We start from the raw sequence: 19,773 nt of genomic DNA on the forward strand, positions 1-19,773 counted from the left end.
TTGAGCGCTTGGAATAACACCACACGCCTTCTCTTGGTTACGCTTTACTTACTGATGCTTTATCTCAATTTTTTTGGGTCGTTGCAAATTTAATGAAAATCGTCATTTTCACATGAGGATTAGCAAGAGAAGATTCTTGAAAATCAAACGATCGCGTTTTTCACCGCAAAAATGAAGACTTTTTCTACGATACATATTAAATCAAACCAATCGTAAAGATAAAATAAAACATCAGAAATTGTTTCTCTGGAGCTTTCATAAGCTAAATCTTGACATATTTACAGAAAACCTGTTTTCATATTTTTGCAAATTGCTCATTATTTTCGGTCTGAAAGCTGAATGCAACCAGCATCATTCGATGTGTCTTTATTGACTCTTTATAAATGCATTAGAAAGTAAAGTATAACAACGACAATTTTTACAGTCAAATCTAGCAAAAACGTTTAAAGAATATGAGATCAAGTCAAATTTGAACAAGAAATTACCCACTGCACAATTTCAAATTAAAGTGCAGCAGTTACGGCTGCCAAGGCAGAAGACTGGGACCAAATCTACTGACCGTGACGTCGGGTAGCTCGTTCTCTCATTTTTTTATATTCCCGTTTTTTTTTACTCATTTTGCAAAACGCGTTTAATATCAAATCATACTGATTTTGGAACACTTTTGATTAAAAATAACACTCTAGCTTCTGATAGCACGGCCTTACACTGTTAAAAGTACTTGATACTGCTTCTTTAAAGTGGAATATAGTATGTACCATTCGATAACGAGCACTGGAAGACGTAAAATCAGTACTAATCGAACTTATGTATTACGTTTCGATAATTTTTTTTGCCTGTTTGACGTTGGTGCTGCTGCCATTACTTCTCTGCTATGCTATTTGCTTCTTTGGTATATTATGTCTGGTGGTTGCTTCGTTGGTCTCTATCTCTGGTGGTTGCTTTTTTAATCTTTGTCTGGTCTCTGGTGCCGTTCGCTCTTTGGTTTTTCTATGATGCTGGTGTTGCTTCTGGTGTTGCTTTTGGTGTTGCTTCTGCTAGTCTGGTCTTTCTTGGTTTGTTGTCTTGGTTGCTTCTGGTGTTGTTGTTGGTGTTGTTTTTGGTGTTGCTGCTGCTAGTCTGGTCTTTCTTGGTCTGCTGTCTCGGTTGTATGTTTGTTCTCTGGTCTATCTCTGGTAATTGTCTATTCTCTGCTGGTCTATCCGTGGCTGTGGTAAGTGGTAAGTAACTTTCTTTCTTTTGGTCGCAATGATATAAAACTTCCCTGGACGTTTGTATAATTGCTTTTTTTCTCGTGATAATGCATTCATAATGTTTGCTTTGTTACGATTTCTTTTTCTTTTGTTGGCTGTGATATGATCAGTTCAACGGATGCTTGCAATGTTGTTTCTTTGTATGTACGAACAACAAGCACGATGTGCTGCTATATACCTGTATTGCCTTTGTAATACTACTTTGTTATATGGCCGTGGGTTGTTGTTTGTGTTGCCTCTGTCGCTTCACATGAAACAACATTAGTCACTATGTTGTATTGCACACATAATACTGCTGTTGCTCATGCAATTGTGCGTGTTTGTGTTGCTTGACATCCGACTATTACCACCATGCACGTTGCTCATGCATGCATTTTTGTTGCAACAACAATGAGCTGTTCTGAACATCTTTGATGTTGTATTTGTTGTTATGCTTTTCTTTTGACTCGCTTTTTTGTGGGAGTGTTCCTTTTTTTATCTACATGCTACTATACCCCTATAGTAGTATGTTCTTTTCTTCTTTTCCTTTTTTTTTATTATGTTTCTTTCGAAGCATACCTCTTTATTACGTTGTGGTGGATGTGCCTATCGCTGAAGCTCAACAAGACTTTATCCGAGACTAGGAGATGGATAGGCTGCCTCCACTTGGTTATCACTACTTACTTTAGTGATGATTGAGAGTCTCAACGCCAGAATCTAAAGCTAGGTGGTGTAAGTAAGGCATGCTCTAGCACCTGAGGGAAATTTGATGATAGTAACGGCTATATTGCTATATATAGCGGAGCTTAAAATTTTGCCTCACATCAAAACAGGGGGAAACCCTCGCAAAATTTTTTCTTAGGTCAACGGAGTTTTCTAACGATTTGATTGGCTAGAAGATTGAAAGAGAAAAGGTCTACAACTAGTTAATTTTCTGTTGATCTGCCATCTAATATGATTTTGTCATTTGTAATAATAAAAGCGTAATCAAATGGAAACAATTCAAATCCTTTTTTGTTCAAAAGTAGTATAAGGTGCAATCATTGAATTTATCATCCATTAAACAATTTTATATGAGTAATGATTTTTTCAAATCTATTATGTTTTAGGGAGGACTATAGAATAAGTATTACAGCAGTATCAAATACCCCGCCAACAAGTATGCGATGTACATCATTGATTGCTAACGTATATGCTTCATTTTTTTTTCATGTTTTGCTATCTCTTACCTCACATCTAAGACTGACTCTCGATGTACAAAAGTATTTCTGGCTTTGAAGTTTGGGCCATCCATGAAAGAATATCATCGATACTAGAGCTCTGACAATAGCATGTTCCTATAGGCAACTCTTACGAAGAAAACAATAGAGTAGTTGGATCTTAGATCAGATGGTGGGTTGTTGATCAAATACAGATGATCCCGAAAGTAGTCAATTTTGGACAAAGGCATATGTATAAAAGCTACTATTGAAAGCTGTTGTAATTGCAAGTGATTAAAGATACTGTATTAGATCGATGGATTAGGTGTTGTGAAACGCTGTAGTGAAAACTTGCTTATATCTCCCTTTGTCAACGTTTGGCAAAAAGTCAAAGATGTGCTGCGTATTTTAACAAATTTTCAGTAATGAGCTTCATATAGAAGCTTGTTAATTACGAGCGACTACGAGTAATAGACCGATGGAACAGATATTGTAAAATGTTGTGCAAAACCACTTGGTGATAACTTACATTTTTTGTTGTGTTATTGTGGCAAAGTTTTGAAGCTATGCTGCTCATTTTACGAAAAAAAGGAGCAGCTATTCTAATCTTTATGCTGATGCTAGAGCCTTTATAGCAGGGCTGTTATATCTTCATGTTGAAGAGCTTCTAAACATATAAAGTGATTTTTAGTCGCTACATTTGTCGTCAAATGATTAAGCGAAAAGAGTATAAAGGAACCAATATAACAAAGAAAACCAACATTTCGACATGCACTATTATATGCACAACTGCCAATTCAACCACGCTTCTTCTCTTTTAACTAGACTGTATTCCCTTGTGTTGCTCTACCAAATAAGGCCTTGTCTGGGCACCTAATACTGCGATACTTCCTTTCAAAAATTGGGTTTTAGCCTTCAAATTGGAGTTCACAGTGGCAAAACACGTTCTCCTTTAATAACAACAGCATGGAAACCTCCATACATACGGTGCCCAAGTTTATAAAGTAAGTGCAAAGCGTTGTATGACTAATAGGAGTGCACAAAAAAAACATGTGCGTTACTGTAACAAAAGATAGCATTCAGCAATCGTTTTTCGGCATTTTGGCAGGGGCTGGCCTATTGAGCGTCGTAGATACATGAAAACTAATGCTACAGGTTCAATCAAAACATCAAACAATAGGGAGTTTTTGATTTTACAGAATGAATAGTGTTACAGGTAGATTGGTTCAGTGTAGTATGTGTTTTGTATTTAAAATACTCAAAAACATGAAAAACTGGATTGTCTGAATACAAGCAGCTATGAGATAACTATTAAATGCAGTGCTATTCTATGCACATCATTATTTTGCACAAACTTACTATAGACTAAAAGCCATGGCTACCATTGAAAATCGAAAGTGTGCCTCATAGTACCGGTGTCAAACAAGTAGGAGATAGTAAATTTCTTGATCTCGTAGCGTAGCATATCATTCATTCACAAGCTCTTTGCTATTTCATGTCATTGTAATGACTCTCGCACTAAGTATACTTCATGAATCGCAGGCCTTCAATCACTTAAAAACGTCTGTTTTTTTCTAATTAGCAGATCTGGACGAAAAGAAAGATGAGGAGCATAGTAGCTAGAGTAAAGTAAATTTAAGAGTATATATACCAAGTAACAGAGTTAAGAGATCTCTATTAGAGGTATGTTGAATGAGTTACAAGGCGTATAAAGCTGTACAATAATAAAAGTCTATATAGTGATGATCTTTTAATTTTAAAATTCCATGAATAATATTTAGTTTAGGTAGATAGTAAATAGCTTAAATGAAGAAATAGATCAGAAAATATGATAGATGCTTCTCTCGAGGCCCCTCCACACGGCAATCATTGAATGAAATGTCAAATACTAAGCTTCATTATTCAGATTATCGTACATCATATCTAGTATTTCGATACTTTGACAGATTTCCCAGCATTTACAACTGCATAATTATTAAAAGTTTCCGTCAGGCTTTCGCCAACTGCAAGAAAAAGCATACACTCAATAAACACCATCCAACTTATGCTTTTCATAAGAAGGTAAATTTAATATTTTTTTTTTGTGTACCCACAAATATAATAATTAATCTCTTCTATAAAAGTTTTCAGGTGTAACACAATATAATAACGGATAGTTAAGATACAAAACGACGTGTTCCTAGTAGTAATGATTTGTAATAAAGGGGGGCAATGCGCTTGTAAATAAAAAGGTTGATCTGTCACACTAAAGATGACAATTCCTTTTATGCTTTTTTGATCTGGCAACGCCCATTTCATACGTTTGATTCATTTAGTTTGATTTTTACTCCCGATCAGTTTGTCAACAAAGAAGAGCAAATCAATAGGGGGGAGGACAAAGGAGAGGGGTTATGCCACCGACCTGATTATAGTCAACTAATTTTCTTGACAATTGATTTTTTTTCTTCCTCTTTTTTTTTATATATAAATATACACGACAATCTTTTGCTTACTGAAAATGTTGGATGATTGGAAGGCAGGTCGATCTCATTATCTTTTTCCACTGCTGAGTTGCTTTACTCTGATGTCGTCTGCGACCGCCGCTTACTACATGAATAAAAAGCACACCAGAATCTCGTTTTTGAAGAATCACAAAACTACTACTCACACAGAGCAGATACCATCTCCACCGAACAAATTTCCAATTATAGGTAAATCTTTAAAAGACGGGAGAAAGCAACAGTGCAGCGAGGAGATATCACGGTAGAGGAAAAAAAGGGAGGGAATGTGGAAGAGGAGATAATAGGTCGAAATCGAACATGTTGTAGAATTATGTAGATTTTCAGGATTCACTAAAAAAAAACAAACATACATACACTCTGATAGGTCATTTACTCTCGCTTGGAAAAGTGCCTTCAAAACAGGTCTCAAAATGGCACAAAGAAATAGGTGTGTGGTGCTTCCAAATCCCAGATCGAAATTATTGACATGCAATTCAGGGCCATTGTATCAGCTGCAATTAGGGAGCCAAACCTGGATTATGATAGCAGATCCAATTATTGCGCATGAGATATTCGTCAAGCAAGGCAGTAAATCCTCATCTCGGCCGTATCATACCTTTGCAGTTAAGATCTATGGCCGAAACAACAGGTAGTATTCGCAAAAGAGAGCTGTGTTTCAGGTGCTAATAATTGCAATAGAGGCATCATCTTCTCAAGCTACAGTCCTAAATGGAAGTGCGAGCGAAAAGCAGGTGAGACAATACACCGTATTACATGGCATGGACACCTGCTAATGTGTATTTATCTAGCCACAGCAGTTCTAAGCCCTAAATCAGTGGATCGCTTCAGTGAGATTTTAGAATTCGAGGCCGATTCATTTATAGAACGAATAGCTCAAGATAACGAAAATGCGCCTTACATCAATCCATACGAAAACTTGCAACTATGCTCACTGAATATTATCACAACGACATGTTTAGCTATTCGGTTCGACACTATAGAAGACCCCATTTTTCAGAAAATCGCAAAATTCGTTCACGGCTCCATGATTTATGCTGGAATGGCAGGCGACATGGGCTCCTTTTTCCCGACATTAGTATGGCTGGATACACTGATGCGAAAAGAGAAAGAGATGCAGAATTTTGTACATAATTACAGAGATGTAGTGTACGAAAAATTGGTGGCCAATGCACTGAATGGCGATGCAGAATGCTTGGTAAAGAATTTGTATCAAATGATGGATGAGATGAACCTGGATGAGGACGACATTCTAGTTTTTATGAGTAGGCGTTGGAGAATGGATGTCTGTATGTCATTTGCCTGACCAGTCTAATAGGTGATTTCATCGGTGCAGGTGCAGATACCATTGCCGTTTCTTTATATTGGACATTTGCTATTCTATCACAAATGAAAGATGTTCAAGACAGGGTGATAAAAGAGCTAGATGATTGGAGGGAAAAGCACAACAAAAAGATCGAGTTTCCTCAATTTAACGTACACAGAGAAGAGTTTCCATATACAATATGCGTCCAAAAGGAGATTATGCGATTCAGACCTACTACTAATTTTGGCATCCCTCATTCCGCCTCTGACGAAAGTAACTATGCTCTATAGCATGGCAACACAGCACAGCATACTAACTACTTTTGATAGTTGTCATTGGAAATTATGTGATTCCAAAGGATGCTATCCTTGTCAGCAGCATGGCAGCAATGCACATGAACCCTGAGTTCTACGACCAGCCTGAGGTGTTTAATCCAGACAGATTCATGAACAACACGCAAAAGATGTCGAGGGCAGCCAACTGCAAGCCACAGGAAAGAGATCACTTTGGATTCGGATGGGGAAAACGTATTTGTCCTGGAATTCACTTGGTAGGTGCTCACATCAAATACCGGCCTACAGCTTTACTTAGAATCCATTATAGGCCGAAGTTGAGATTTTTAATATTTACGTGCGCTTGTTTTCCAGGTTCACCATTGAGCCGCAACTGGATGAGTCAGGAAACCCAATTCTTATCGATTTGAATGACTTTGACGACTATGGCATTGTAGCAAAGCCTCTGCCATTTAACGTACGACTAATTCCTCGCGACAAAAACTAATGCCACTGTACATATTTCTATTTATTAAACTGCATTGCAACTTCTTGATAGTTTCAAAAATAAAGTCCATTTTCCAGTGATATACTTTAATGACTCGTCAAGAGGATGTTTAAACGCTGCTCAGGGCAGCATGTATTCCGTACATATACAGTATATAGGAAATGATACACAGTGTTTGTTCGTTTTCGCAGAGGTATGTTTATTATCGACGTTTTATGGACATGGTATAGGATATTAAGAGCATGTGCCATTTATAATGTCAAACGTCAGCCAGAATGCTTTTGATATGCTCAAAAGCAATGGGATCCATTTGCGATGTGATGTAGTTCCACTCTTCGTCACTGGTAATGCTACGATAGCCTCTCACAACCTACGTGATACAGATTAGCAAAGCTGTTATTATAGTACGCACGTACAAACAGCACTCACATCACTTAGCTCTTGCACCAATGCCTTGGATGGTGCTCTTAGAGTAGAAATGGCAACCAATAGCAAGTATAGCTCCTATCAACGTTTTAGTGTGTGAGAATATATAGCAACAATGAGTTGCTCACCTCTTGTGCGTCCTGAGCGTTGAACTTTATCACAACACACAGACCTCGAAAAGCTGAATCTTTTTCGTCTCCCTCTCGGACCGATAGCGATTTTTCCAACCAAGGCTTCACAAAGGATCTTAGATAGGGTGCTACAAATTGGGGACAAGCTAGACCCAAACGGCCCAATGCAATCATGGCATTTTCATGAATCGAAGCTGGGGCTTGCGGATGAGTTAAAAGGGGTAAAAATACATCTATCAATCCTGGCACATAAGGTTGTGTCCCGCTTCCCCAACGCATGACCATCTCTCCTACTGCCCAGAGTGCATTGTTGTAGACAGATATAGACATCAAGTAATCGTCATTTCGTAGTACCTGTATCAACTCTACAACAATGTTTTGCAGAAAGGGAAGCAGCAGCTTGAAACTGGCAATGGCAATGTCGCCTATTAAAGCAAATGTTGACTGAAGCACCTCTGACACAGGATCCTTATTGTTATGCGTTAGTTTAGTGCCTGGGAATATTGAGAACGACTTACATGGATACACTGTTGCAAGAGAACTAATAAGGGGGGATTTGTCTGCGCAATCAATGGCTCAATAGCAGGGCCTAGGCCTTGCACAATGCCAGATAGTAAATCTAGCGCTGCTATCAGGAATTCGACATTGGGTGGCATCACTTCGTCTGGGTATTGATCTGCAAGCATCTGCTCTTGCAGTGTTGATGAGATTAGCTTTACGCATCGTGACAAGACAGGTTCGACGTATTGTATGAAACCGGGCCCCAAGGCAGCTGTGATGTTTGATAGGCACTAGGCACAAATATGTGAGTGTGTGTGTGTACCAAACAGAATCACATTTAGCACAAGCTATTATGTATTTACCTCTAGCAATGGAAACAGGTCTGTGTCTTTGTCTGACAGCTCGTTCCATTTACTGATCAGTGGAGGCATGAGCAAGTAGATGAATTGCGGTTGATTTAGTTGAGACCCTACAGCATCGGCCAATGTCCCCAAGGCATCATACAGTATCAATCGATTTTTTCGGCGATACAAGGCGAATGCGCCGTTGGTTTGTGTAAGGATGGGATATATATACGGCACAAGCCGAGTTGAAGCATTTTCACCAAGAATGATGAATGCACTGCAAGCAGATTCTTGTACTCTTCGATTGGAATCTAACAGCCGTTTCAGTAGTCCAAAAAGCACGGGTTCAAAAAATCGTTTGCGACCTTCCTCATTCGTATCGTATTGATCAGCTAACCAATTGGAGAATCGACTTACTGCCCAACATGAAATGGACCTAACCAAAGGCTGTACATATACACGTCAATACGATAAGGTCGAAGGGCGCTGCTATACAGTGTGTATGTGTGTACCTTTTGATCTTCCATACAAGTGAGTAGAAATGGCATTAACCTATGCAAATGATGACTAATCACTTGTATACCTCCTGAGTAAAGTAGACATGTGCAAGTTAATAGAGTTGTTTGTGTGTGTGTGTGTGTGTGTGTGCATGCATGATAAAGCAAGATTTACCCTCAGCCGCTGCACCAAGAGCCAGAATACCGCTTTCTCTGACAAGCCAGTTGTCATGGACCAGCGTCTCGTTGAATAGACGGTTCAGTATAATGGATGCTATATCATCACCAAAGGAGACAGACAGGGCGTCAAGCGCTGATGCACTGCATTTTCGCAGAGAATCTTCCGAGTAGAATTCATCGTCATCAAAGTCATCATCGCTATCTAGATCGTCACTGTCTGAGATGTTGCTGTCATGATCCACATTGCTATCATTGCTGCTGTTGCTGCTGATCTCTTCAATCTCGTCTTCTTCAGAGGACTCTTCTTCCAAATCGCTCAATTCATCACGATCACCGTCTGCAGCTGCTGTCGGAGCAGGCTGGTTTTTCGGTCTGTAGTATCTTGGCCGAATAGATTGGTCTTCCAGCAGCTTTAGTTTATTTATGCAGGCTGTTGTTGTCCCTAACTGATGGTCATTTCCAATATCCAAGAGATCAGAGTCCGAATACACCATGAGTTTGAGCAGATATTCAACTAATCTTGGCAAATATGGGATGAGTTCTTGATGGTAATGCTCGCTCTGAGCATATTGCACCCAAAAATCACATGCGCCAAGTAGAATCTCTTGGTCTTGATCTGTTGTTGCTTGGACCATGTATTCTATGGTTGGATATAGATAAGGCTCTAGCTTGTCTGGAAAAGCTTCTAAAACAACCGCTAATATCTTGCCTAGCTCTCGTCGTACACGAGGGTCTGTATCGGATGCTCTTGGGTATAACTCTGCTAAAATATGATCCAACTGCAATACGAATGAAGCTGGTTTCAATAGCACAAATTGGCTGGTGGCGTTGATGGCTTGCACTCGCAATGTTGGGTCAGGATAGGAGTAAAATTCAATGAGTTTTGGTATAAGATGTCGTAATGGGCGTATGCCGTTGATTTCTTGATCCAGTTCGTCAGCCGCATCTTCACAGATCATGACAATGGTATCAAATGCCATCTATACATCAACACGTTAATTTTATGAGTGACACATTGGAGATAACGCCTTACATGAAGCACAGTTGCTGGCTGCTCTGCGTCGAGTTTTTCGATCAAAAGCGAAATGACTTGTATCCAGTTGTGCACCTGTCCTCTCCTGACAATGACTGCAATGACAGATGATACAGTTTTTGCTATACTGGGTTGAGGCATCTCTATGATATCGATGCAGCATTGCTTGATATAATCGAGTACAGTCAAAGGTATACTGTTAAAGTTGTTTTGAATGTTGTTCTTCAATTGCAATCCGGCAACCCGTCGTGTATTGATATCTCCATTGCTTAGCTTGGTGAGAATGTAAGCTAAATATGAATTATAATCTGGATAGTCGTTGAATGACAAAAGCCGCTTTTAAAAAGTAATTTAGTTTGGATTCCAAATGAACACATGTTGAATTCAACAATTGTTATTTACTTGGTTTATCAACCCTTGATCTCGACTGTTTGGATTAGCTGCTTCTCCTAGCAAAAATAAAAGTTCTCTCAATCCTTGTTGCTGTGGTTGCCATTCTGTCATTGTTGCGTTGTATTGTATCGCTTTGTATCGAGTTTTTGGTATATATAGAGTGGAGTGGCAAGCTGATAATTGAAATCTAGTAGGATCGGATGTCTAATGAAATGATTGAATCGACTGATCGATGGTTGTCGAGCGAGAAACAAGAAATCGCTGCAAGTAGTATGAAAAGATGTAAAGAAAAATGAAAGAAAAGAAAAGAAGCAAAGGTATTTATACCACAAAAAAATTGAGTTTCTTTTCGCACCCGTGATCACGACGTGGTAATTGTTAATAATGAACGAGTAATACTCGTTTTGAAAGCCTTTTTGTCAGGTGTTTAAAAAGAAATGATACGAGTGATGGTGTAGCCAAATAACAGTAGAAAATCAAGGAGACTAGAAAAAAAGTCAAAGAGACTCGAGTTTCTATTGTTATCGTCTTATAGGATGATGTAAAAAATTAAAGCTCTCTTTCTTTTAGGGACAAGCTAAACTTCAAGTGACACCAGAGCTATTTTTTTACCTTCTCGAGTATTTACCGTTCTATTCCTTATTTTGGATATGTATATATCAAGGCATTACATACAGACCTCCTGGATGTTGATGTTTGTTAGTGAATTTGCAGAGATTTAAGGAAGCATCCAACATTTGGTGACCATTTGGTGACTTTCTTCGTGTACATTATGAAACAAATGTTTAATTAAAAGCGTTTATATATAAAATGTAGAAAAACCAAACTAAGCCAAATTCTAATATAGAAACACACAGACAAAAAAGAACAACCGCAGCTGTACAAGAGTAACAATGAGATTTCAACATGTTGTTACATGCAACCTGAAAGTTGTGATTGATCGGAAGTTGAACATGTCAAAAATTCAGGCACGAGATTTTCGATTTAACTCTAAAGAAGCATCCCAATAGATGCTACATTTCCCTCTCTTTTAAGCTTCAGCATGCATTCTGTTTACTGTTTCTGAAGAGAGAGGTGCTTCTCATATATCGTTCCTAAACAAAAGGGGTAAAAAAAAAAACGCGCGCTTATGCATGTATGATTATGTATGATTGATATTTATTTACAAATTAATTCCAGCCATGCGAAATGCGTTGTGTCATTACAACTGGCCGTGGAGATGTCATTGAAAAGGCAATGTAGAGAAGTGAGAAGAAAAACTTTATTTATGTAAATATAGGCGTACTATGTATTGATTATGAAATTACGATTGTGGGTAACATGGATGAATGGTATCTTATATACATTGAATGATAGAATAATGCCTTTTGAGTGTATGAATGTATATAGTATTTCTCCTAATTAATTGGCTTCAAGGAATGACCCACTAATTGATAAAAGCAAGAATCACATACACGTGAGAAAGTAGGTTTACAAGCGGAAGCATTACCCGTGAACAAGGGCAATCGATTGCTGCTATGTGTGCTACAATAGATATTTCCACAGCTAAAGAAGAAGAAGAAGAAAAAAACAGATGAGCAATCAGAGCACAAACAAATGCACAAGAAAAAAAAGATTTACCCTCTGCAGTGATGCTTGCGTTGAAACCAATTAAACCCTTGATCGCATTGCTTGTCTTGGCAGGTGTCTACCTGATGGTCGGCTTGCCATTGATTGGATGGCTTCAATACAAATTTGTTTAAACGGTCTTGATGAGTGAGGTTCAAGGTATAAGTGTATTGAGTTGTACTCTTGCTAGCAGCAGATTTGATCTATAAAATATCATACAATCAAGTTAATTAATATTTGTTGTTGTAAACATAAACACGAAACACTTTACCTCGTCAGGGATGTAGCATGTATTTACCGCTGTCGTACAGGCGCCTTCCAACGAGAAGATGGTATCTGCTTCATTCTTATCTGCTGTTTGTCGAATCACTATTTGTGGCTTGGGTCGCAAGGCAAACACACTTTTCAACAGATCCACAGAGGAAGAAGAAGGGGGTGGAGGTAAAGAAGAAGAAGGCGTTGGTTGATGTGGAGCCTCTGGAGGTAGTTCCTTGTCCAATGCTTCCAATTGACTCAATAGCTCTTGTTGTTGTGCAATAAGTTGCTTGCATGCCTGGATGTTGTTCTCCTTCTTGTTCAACATTTGATCCATCTTGGAGGAATAGTCGGCCATACACTGATTCAGCTCCTTGATGATAAAAGCGCGTTGTGGATGACTATCAAATGTGTCTTCATTCTTGTAGCTGCTTAAACTAGAGCAACTTGAAACTGTACTGTCAGAAGAAAAGGATGCAGATGTAATGCTGGATGCCGCTGCTGCTACTTCTGCTGCTGATACTCCTTTTGATGCAAGGTTGATCTCTTTCTTGTTTTCATGACAAGCAGCACACTTTCTCAGATGATTGATCACTGTTTCTTGATGTTTCTGTTGCTGCTCTTGAGAAAATGGCGTTGGCGATTTACATTTCCCCTTGTTTTTCTCATCCAATCGGATTCTACCCGACGATGCTTTCTCCATGTTTGAAGCATGTGTGGCGGAAGGGGAGGTGGCAGAAGCGGCAACAGTTGTAGTGGCATTGTTGTCTGTGGTATATGTTGCAGCAGCAGCAGCATTAGCAGCAGCGTTTACCTTGAGATCACTATTTGACATGGTGCGAATGCGTGATGGTAGATTGGGCTTCTTGGTGGTAACTACTCGATTGGACATGTTCATCATGCTGTGTCTGCGTTTAAGCATCATTGAGGATGTGTCCACATCTCTTTCTTTCTGCTGAATGGCCTTTTGTTTCTTGATAATCTCTACAAAGTCATTGACTCTGACATCTTTGGAGAGACTTGAAATAGTGCCCCGTCTAATTGAAGATCTGCGTTGAAAGCAGGGCAATGCTGGAGGATTTGTGGTTGTTTGACACATGATTGAGCTTGTAGAAGGCGACATGGTATAAGTAATTGTGGCAGTAGCCATTGTATATATCTTTTTTTTTTTAAAATTAGAGAGTAGAGGTATATATAAAGAGAAAAAAGAAAATAGGAAACAAATCAGAAACACATTTGGGCGTTTTTATATACTCACCCAATTTTTTTTTTCTGTGTACATGATATCATGTTATACTTATTAATCCAAGGGGCAAAACTGTTTCGAGAATTAATGTCAATTTATTTTATTTACCTACAGCTTCATAGTAGATTGCATCTAATTTCTGTTCAAAAAAGGGTATTGTATACACATTCTATCTGTTGAATCAAAGGGAAATGTGGTCCATCGCTCCCCATTTCGACTCTCCATCTGTCGGTTCTCCTCTTTTATGTTTCGATCTATTTATTTGTTATTGTTACATGTAAAAATGTTTTGACATTAGTAATTTTTTGTGAATGTTGAAATACTGCAGCAATTAATAAATAGCAAGAATCCTGATAGGTGTAGATGACCGAATGAATATCAAACAATGATAACTGGAATCAACACACCCTTTGACTGTATGGTATCCCTTTCTTGTATCAGATTTATCCTGGTTACAAGCACATGTAACATCTATAATTGAAAAGAAAAACATTCCATTTGTTATTGTCAAATGATTATTTGTATGTAAATATAGGGTGCCAACATCATCCCCTTTTAAAGATGCATCATCAGCATCATCATCATCATCATCACCATCATCATCATGATCACAAAGCTTATGTACCTTCTAATTGTTTAATTAATACACACACACACACACACACACAGTTAAAGCAACGAGGATACTTTTTCTTAATATGCAGATATGCCTTGAGCTCTACTTGATGAAATCATGACTTCAGGCAAGCAATTGTTTCTCGATTTATAAATCACCACAACAAACTCTAATTTTTAGACTTTTAATGAATTTGATACCAAGGCTTTTAAGGGAACACAAAGATAACCATGCTACGTCTGAAAGGGAAATCTCTCGCTCTAAAATAGCTCTTGCGCATTCAACAGTAGCATGCTGTGCTTGTAGCTGCTTGTAATGCCAACTGCCTGAGCATTTATCCAAACGAACGAATGTATGGGTATCAGGTACAATGAACCGAAGCAGACGTAACAATCCAAAGTAATCATCAAAAGTCTTTTCGATACTTCCCATGATTGCAAAGCAAGTAGCACAGACAACAAATTAGTGAGTACAAAGTGTAACAAAAGGGCTGGAGATGATTAAGAATGAGGTTTAGTGCAAAAGAATTGTGTCATATATATATATATACGTATCTGGGGATGCCTATTTTGACACTATTCAATTGATGTTATGGTAGGCTATTCTTGTGAGTGTAAGCCTCATTTCAAACGGCCATAAGCACATACAGTGCCCCATGCGTTGTAGATTTGGTGCCTTTGTTTCAAACGAGGTCCTGAACCATAAAATTAAGATTAAAAATAGATCTGCAACAGATGAGATACCCGCAGCATAATGTATATGAAACGCAAACGCATCATTCCATGCTAAAGACTTTTGTATGTACTGAACTCATACTATCAAGACTCTCGACTGTATACTGTAAAATATAGCACTCCTACCGCATCAAAATCCCAAATTGAACGGAACATGTATATCTGATCTCAATAGAGCTCAGTATCTAGATCATGCCATAAGCTAAACCTTTGTTCAATTCTACGAGTGCTTATGCTTCGGATGGCTCTCTACCTTCACTTTGCTTCAATGAGAACCATCGTGTGCAGCGGCAGTTTGCGCTACCGATTGCCCTTGCGCATCTTACAAAAACACTGCTGCTTTCATTTTGACCCTCCACTTACACATAAAACCCTTTATATTATCTGTGGATCTGATTCTTATGTGATGCTCTACATCCATATATATGTAGCTAATTCATATACGGGCAGGCAACATACTGGTAGGACCCTTTTCTAGTCAAGAGTGTGCCCAATACAGCAAAATATGAGCGCATTTGGGCTGCTTTTTCTCGCGTTCAAGACCGTTTTAGATCTTCAGAATAGCACCAAACAGTTGCTCTTATCTGGTAGTTACTTTCTGACACCTTTGCTCAACTTTTTGGGGATCAAAAAAACATGGCCACAAATCGACCAAAAAGCATGAGGTACCCCTCATGGTTTTCATCAAAAATCAAACGATCGCATTTTTGACCTTGACAATGAAGATTTTTACTATGGTATGTATTAAATCAAAATGTTTCTATCGATCTAACTTAGCCCTTGAAACTATCTTTGTGGAAACTTGATATGTAAAACTTCGACTTTTTGGCCATAAACCTCTTTTCATATTTTCGTAAAATACTCAACAAGCTTATTCAGAACATTTATTTTATTTGGTACCATTGGATGCGCCTTGAAAAGCACTCCAAGAAAGCTTAAAGAAGCATAGGGTGATTATCGTACTTTATATAGTCGAATCTGGCAAAATAGTTCAATTGAGTCGAAAATGGTTAAGATTTGACCAATCTGGAGCAGACAGCGAGTCGAGACTTGAATTAATTTTGGCTGGTGGGCTGGCAGGCAAACTCAATGCCCTTTTCATCGTGAAGGCAATACAGTAATAGATGCTTTTGAAGCGTATAGGAAGTAGGTGGCAAATCACATAGCATTATCGTTAGTCATGCTACTCTCTTGTATTCTATATTTAATAACGTCAGTCTATCAAAATACTTGTTAGGTCAACTTCTTATTTCCTTTTTGAGGCTCTGAAAGTGTCTAGGAGCTGAACATTTATTATAATATGATGATATATCACTAATGCCACCATCTCTGCCATGCTTCCTTCTCATTGTCTGGTCCATCAAATACAAAATTGATCCTTTTTACTTCTTTAAACCCTTCCACAGTCGATGGCTCCTGTAACTTTGATTTAAAGGTACGGAATGCAATGCTGCTCAAAACATCTCTCTTTTCTTCAGGTTTATGCACAGCTCTATAGTAATTGTTGTGTTGGGATAGCTCTTCGTTGTCTCCAAAGTAAAAGCAGCGAATAGGCACTTTTGCATTCTGAGCAAGCTTGATGTATAATGCACGAGTAGCTCTTTCAGGGTTCGTATTGTCGATTACTACTGATTTCTTTTGATTCAAAGCGGTTTGACATGCTGCAATGCACTTGTCTCTGGTCTTTAGAGTATCTTGGTTGATGTAGACATATCCCTTGGGAACCAGATGCTTCTTTACAAAACTGCTCTTCCCACTTGCAGGGTATCCAACACAAACAATCACTTCGTTTTCTGCTTCTTTTGCTAACGGTGTCGACTCGGGTGTATGGAGTGGCACTAGATATAACTGTCAGTCGACATCTTTGCCAATGTATAGAGCATACCTACCTGAAGATGCCATATGTTCCTTGGCATTGAACCCTCTCCATTGAAACTTGGCCTTGGGTTCCTTTAAGAAAAACTCTTCGGGTGTATGGAAAGCAATGTTGATGTTGTCAGCAAACTTGCGATCCCCGCATGAATGATCCTTTTTGTACTTTGGCTTCCAACCATCCTCTCTGCCAGCAGCATCACCCACATAGAAACTTTGGCTCTTATCAATAGAGACATTGTCGTTGTTGTGTTCAAGCCATTCCCACATGCCTGTCATGGGCTTGCGATATTTGTCCTTTTTCATTGCTGCCATGACTAATACGGGTGAATTAATCTGTCTCAGCATGCTTTCAGTCTTGTTCTGGAATCCCTTGATCTTGTTATCATTGTTGAGGCCGTTTTGATTAGAAAAGATGACAATTTTGAACCTGATGTCCCTGCATTAGAACGGGTCGCGCCAATGAGCTACTGGTCCTTACCCTTCATCATGCAAAATTTCCAGGCGTTTAGGAACAGCTGGATCCCACCATTTCCAATCATGCTCATCTTTTGCAAAGACACGTCCAGATTTGGTTGCAATCAGCGTGCCATCGAGATCAAATGCTGCAATCTTGCTTCTTGCGGTCTCCTTGACTGACGGTCTTGCAATCAATACTGAGTCTAGTGCGTTTATCCATTTAAACGAGGACTTTTTGGGGCTCATGTCAAAGAAGGGGTGCTCTGTTGCAGGCGTAGTCAGCGCACATGAGCACTCATTGCAATGATTGATGTGTACCTTTTTTTCGCATTTTGCTGTCGTTTGGTATGGCTTCTGGTCCTGCTCGTTTCATAAAGATCAATGATTGTGTAAAGAAACAAAGAATTTATTAAAAATAGAGAGATGGAAAGAGACAAGTGTTTGAATGCGCGGGTATAAAAATCAAACGGGCTTATTTAGTGTCTTGAGGATGATGTAGTTGCTGCGGATGCTTGGCTGCTTTCAAGCTCTTTCAGTTCTCTGATCACAGTCTAATGTGTGGATATATCTATGAGTCTATGGCCGAAAGATGGCGATGGCTTCACTTACGGCAAGTGCTTCTGGATTGACGCCTCGCTCACACAAAGAGACGCATAAGCTCACTGTTTCTCTGTCAAGACCTGTATTCAGCATGTTGGCCATTTCATAGAGAACTTGTACTGATGAATGATGATTTAAATTGTACAGCTTGCTTTCAGGTACTTACTGTCAATTGTCTCTTTGACGTCTGTTGCTCTTGTTGGTTCCATTATTTGATTGCTGTTGTAATGAAAGTCGTTGGTTTGCGCAATGTTGAACATTCTTTTAGTGGCCATGGACTGCTTTTAGCTGTAGATTGACAGCAAATCAAGCAGATCAACACAGATAAAGCGAGCTTTGAAGGATGGATACTGTCATAACATTGTTTCGACACTTTATTCAAAGGATTTGTATACATTTACACACACAAGAAATGGATTTAAATCAAGGAGCATGCCTGTTCATCATGTCCATTTGCAGATGTGCTAAAGTTGCTTCTTTTGCTATTTTTCGTCGCTTCGAGTTCAACAACTGCTGGCCTGTTCGCTTCACCTGCTGTACAATGTCTGTCTCATCTTGACCAAGTGTGCTGTTTAATAAGAAGTTTCGCAGCAATCGTGGCCTTGTTTCAACAATATTTGCTGTTTCCTTCAATGTCTGTTTCATGGCTGATGTTGCTTGGGGTGTATAGAACGTCTCTCTCTTTGCCTGCTGATACTCCAAAGCCAATTGCTTGTACTCATTGAGCAAATCATTTGAGCATAATTTGATCTGTTTTGATGATGGTGAGCTGAAATGAGTTCTGTTCTCCTGCTTTCCTACTTACTGGATCACTGTTCATTTTGGTCTTTTTGAAATCCTCCAGCCTTTGATTCATTCTAGACAACAGACATGTTGGTCAATTTGGCTTTCCTTCATATACTCTAGCGACTTACTCTATGGCCTTTCTGAATTCAATTTTTTCCTCTGTAAAACAGCCATCCGGGTCTTGTTCTTCCACAAACAAAAATGCTTCTGATTCCCGCAGCTTATCAAATATCAATGCAGCCTCGACATTGGTATCTGTATCAATGCTCTCCACATAAAATTCGAAGAGATTATGATATAAATCTAGATAAAATTGAATAAGGATGGCTTGCATGATGTATGACTGAGAAGGTTTCCTACCTCTGGTAACTCGGATGCGATTTTTGCCCCATATTGCTGGTTGTGAGATATACATGAAATACAGTGAGAAGAGGACGCCGCTCTTCATTGGTGTAATTGTGCTCGGGAAGTAGTCTACGCATGTAATAAGTATGAATATCATGCTATCAAGCACCCAAATCTTACCAAGAAAGCTCTTGTAAAATGCATTCATGTAGTTGGCACGAAACTCTCTCTTGACGCAAGCGAAATGAACATGATTAAAGTGCAGTTCATGCCATAATCGATCAAAGTCATGAAAGGTTTGTGTTGGGTGCTACGAGATGTTACTGTTGTGCCATGTTGCTTTTCTTTCTCTCTTCAACTTACACTTATAAAATGATACAACAGGTATTCTACGTCGTCTTCAATGGCTCGTCTACTGATGCCAACAGTCTTTGAGACTCGTACCAAGCTGGATGCCTCCAATGGTGTGCTTGGAAATCGACTTTTGGATGGCTTTTGTGCCATGATATTGAGTAGGAGGATTATAATCCGTAGACGAATTGTGGGTTTGAAAGAAACGTGAAAAGTTTTTGGTCATCCCAACCTACAATAAGCCGCTCAATGCGGAGCATAAAGGCTTCTTATCAACATGAGATTCAGGGGCAACATATTCAGCTGATCGTTATGCGTTTCGACTGACTGTATACCGCATCTCTTCAATAGAATTGCTTTCGACAATCAAACCTCAATTAG

At 38.9% G+C, this 19,773-nt stretch overlaps 6 protein-coding genes across 6 annotated transcripts; 1 reads left to right on the forward strand and 5 right to left on the reverse strand.

Annotated features, from left to right (window-relative positions):
* Positions 1–5,450: 5,450 nt before the first annotated feature.
* On the forward strand, positions 5,451–7,015 carry ATC70_009415 (uncharacterized protein; the record flags this gene model as incomplete). The annotated part of the gene is made up of 6 exons (XM_064828647.1): positions 5,451–5,560; positions 5,611–5,663; positions 5,721–6,194; positions 6,248–6,508; positions 6,565–6,785; positions 6,839–7,015. The coding sequence occupies 6 exons, from the start codon at positions 5,451–5,453 to the stop codon at positions 7,013–7,015; spliced, it is 1,296 nt and encodes a 431-aa protein (XP_064685849.1).
* Positions 7,016–7,274: 259 nt separating this feature from the next.
* Positions 7,275–10,631, reverse strand: ATC70_009416 (uncharacterized protein; the record flags this gene model as incomplete). The annotated part of the gene is made up of 9 exons (XM_064828648.1): positions 7,275–7,385; positions 7,445–7,519; positions 7,570–8,040; positions 8,091–8,363; positions 8,436–8,864; positions 8,930–9,003; positions 9,090–10,074; positions 10,128–10,463; positions 10,530–10,631. 9 exons carry the CDS (start codon positions 10,629–10,631, stop codon positions 7,275–7,277), a joined length of 2,856 nt encoding a protein of 951 aa, XP_064685850.1.
* Positions 10,632–12,136: 1,505 nt separating this feature from the next.
* ssr3_3 (SWI/SNF and RSC complex subunit Ssr3) lies at positions 12,137–13,533 on the reverse strand (the record flags this gene model as incomplete). Its single annotated transcript, XM_064828649.1, has 2 exons — positions 12,137–12,331; positions 12,400–13,533. 2 exons carry the CDS (start codon positions 13,531–13,533, stop codon positions 12,137–12,139), a joined length of 1,329 nt encoding a protein of 442 aa, XP_064685851.1.
* Positions 13,534–16,293: 2,760 nt separating this feature from the next.
* ATC70_009418 (Protein YIP) lies at positions 16,294–17,683 on the reverse strand (the record flags this gene model as incomplete). Its single annotated transcript, XM_064828650.1, has 4 exons — positions 16,294–16,817; positions 16,869–17,281; positions 17,333–17,573; positions 17,629–17,683. The coding sequence occupies 4 exons, from the start codon at positions 17,681–17,683 to the stop codon at positions 16,294–16,296; spliced, it is 1,233 nt and encodes a 410-aa protein (XP_064685852.1).
* Positions 17,684–17,786: 103 nt separating this feature from the next.
* Positions 17,787–18,119, reverse strand: ATC70_009419 (uncharacterized protein; the record flags this gene model as incomplete). The annotated part of the gene is made up of 3 exons (XM_064828651.1): positions 17,787–17,861; positions 17,920–18,023; positions 18,077–18,119. 3 exons carry the CDS (start codon positions 18,117–18,119, stop codon positions 17,787–17,789), a joined length of 222 nt encoding a protein of 73 aa, XP_064685853.1.
* A 214-nt stretch (positions 18,120–18,333) lies between these two features.
* GAR1_1 (H/ACA snoRNP pseudouridylase subunit) lies at positions 18,334–19,545 on the reverse strand (the record flags this gene model as incomplete). Its single annotated transcript, XM_064828652.1, has 6 exons — positions 18,334–18,660; positions 18,716–18,767; positions 18,825–18,999; positions 19,057–19,170; positions 19,222–19,351; positions 19,405–19,545. 6 exons carry the CDS (start codon positions 19,543–19,545, stop codon positions 18,334–18,336), a joined length of 939 nt encoding a protein of 312 aa, XP_064685854.1.
* Positions 19,546–19,773: the final 228 nt, after the last annotated feature.

Source organism: Mucor velutinosus (genome assembly GCF_035048745.1).
Source record: "Mucor velutinosus strain NIH1002 chromosome Unknown tig00001563, whole genome shotgun sequence".
Taxonomy (NCBI): Eukaryota; Fungi; Mucoromycota; class Mucoromycetes; order Mucorales; family Mucoraceae; genus Mucor; species Mucor velutinosus.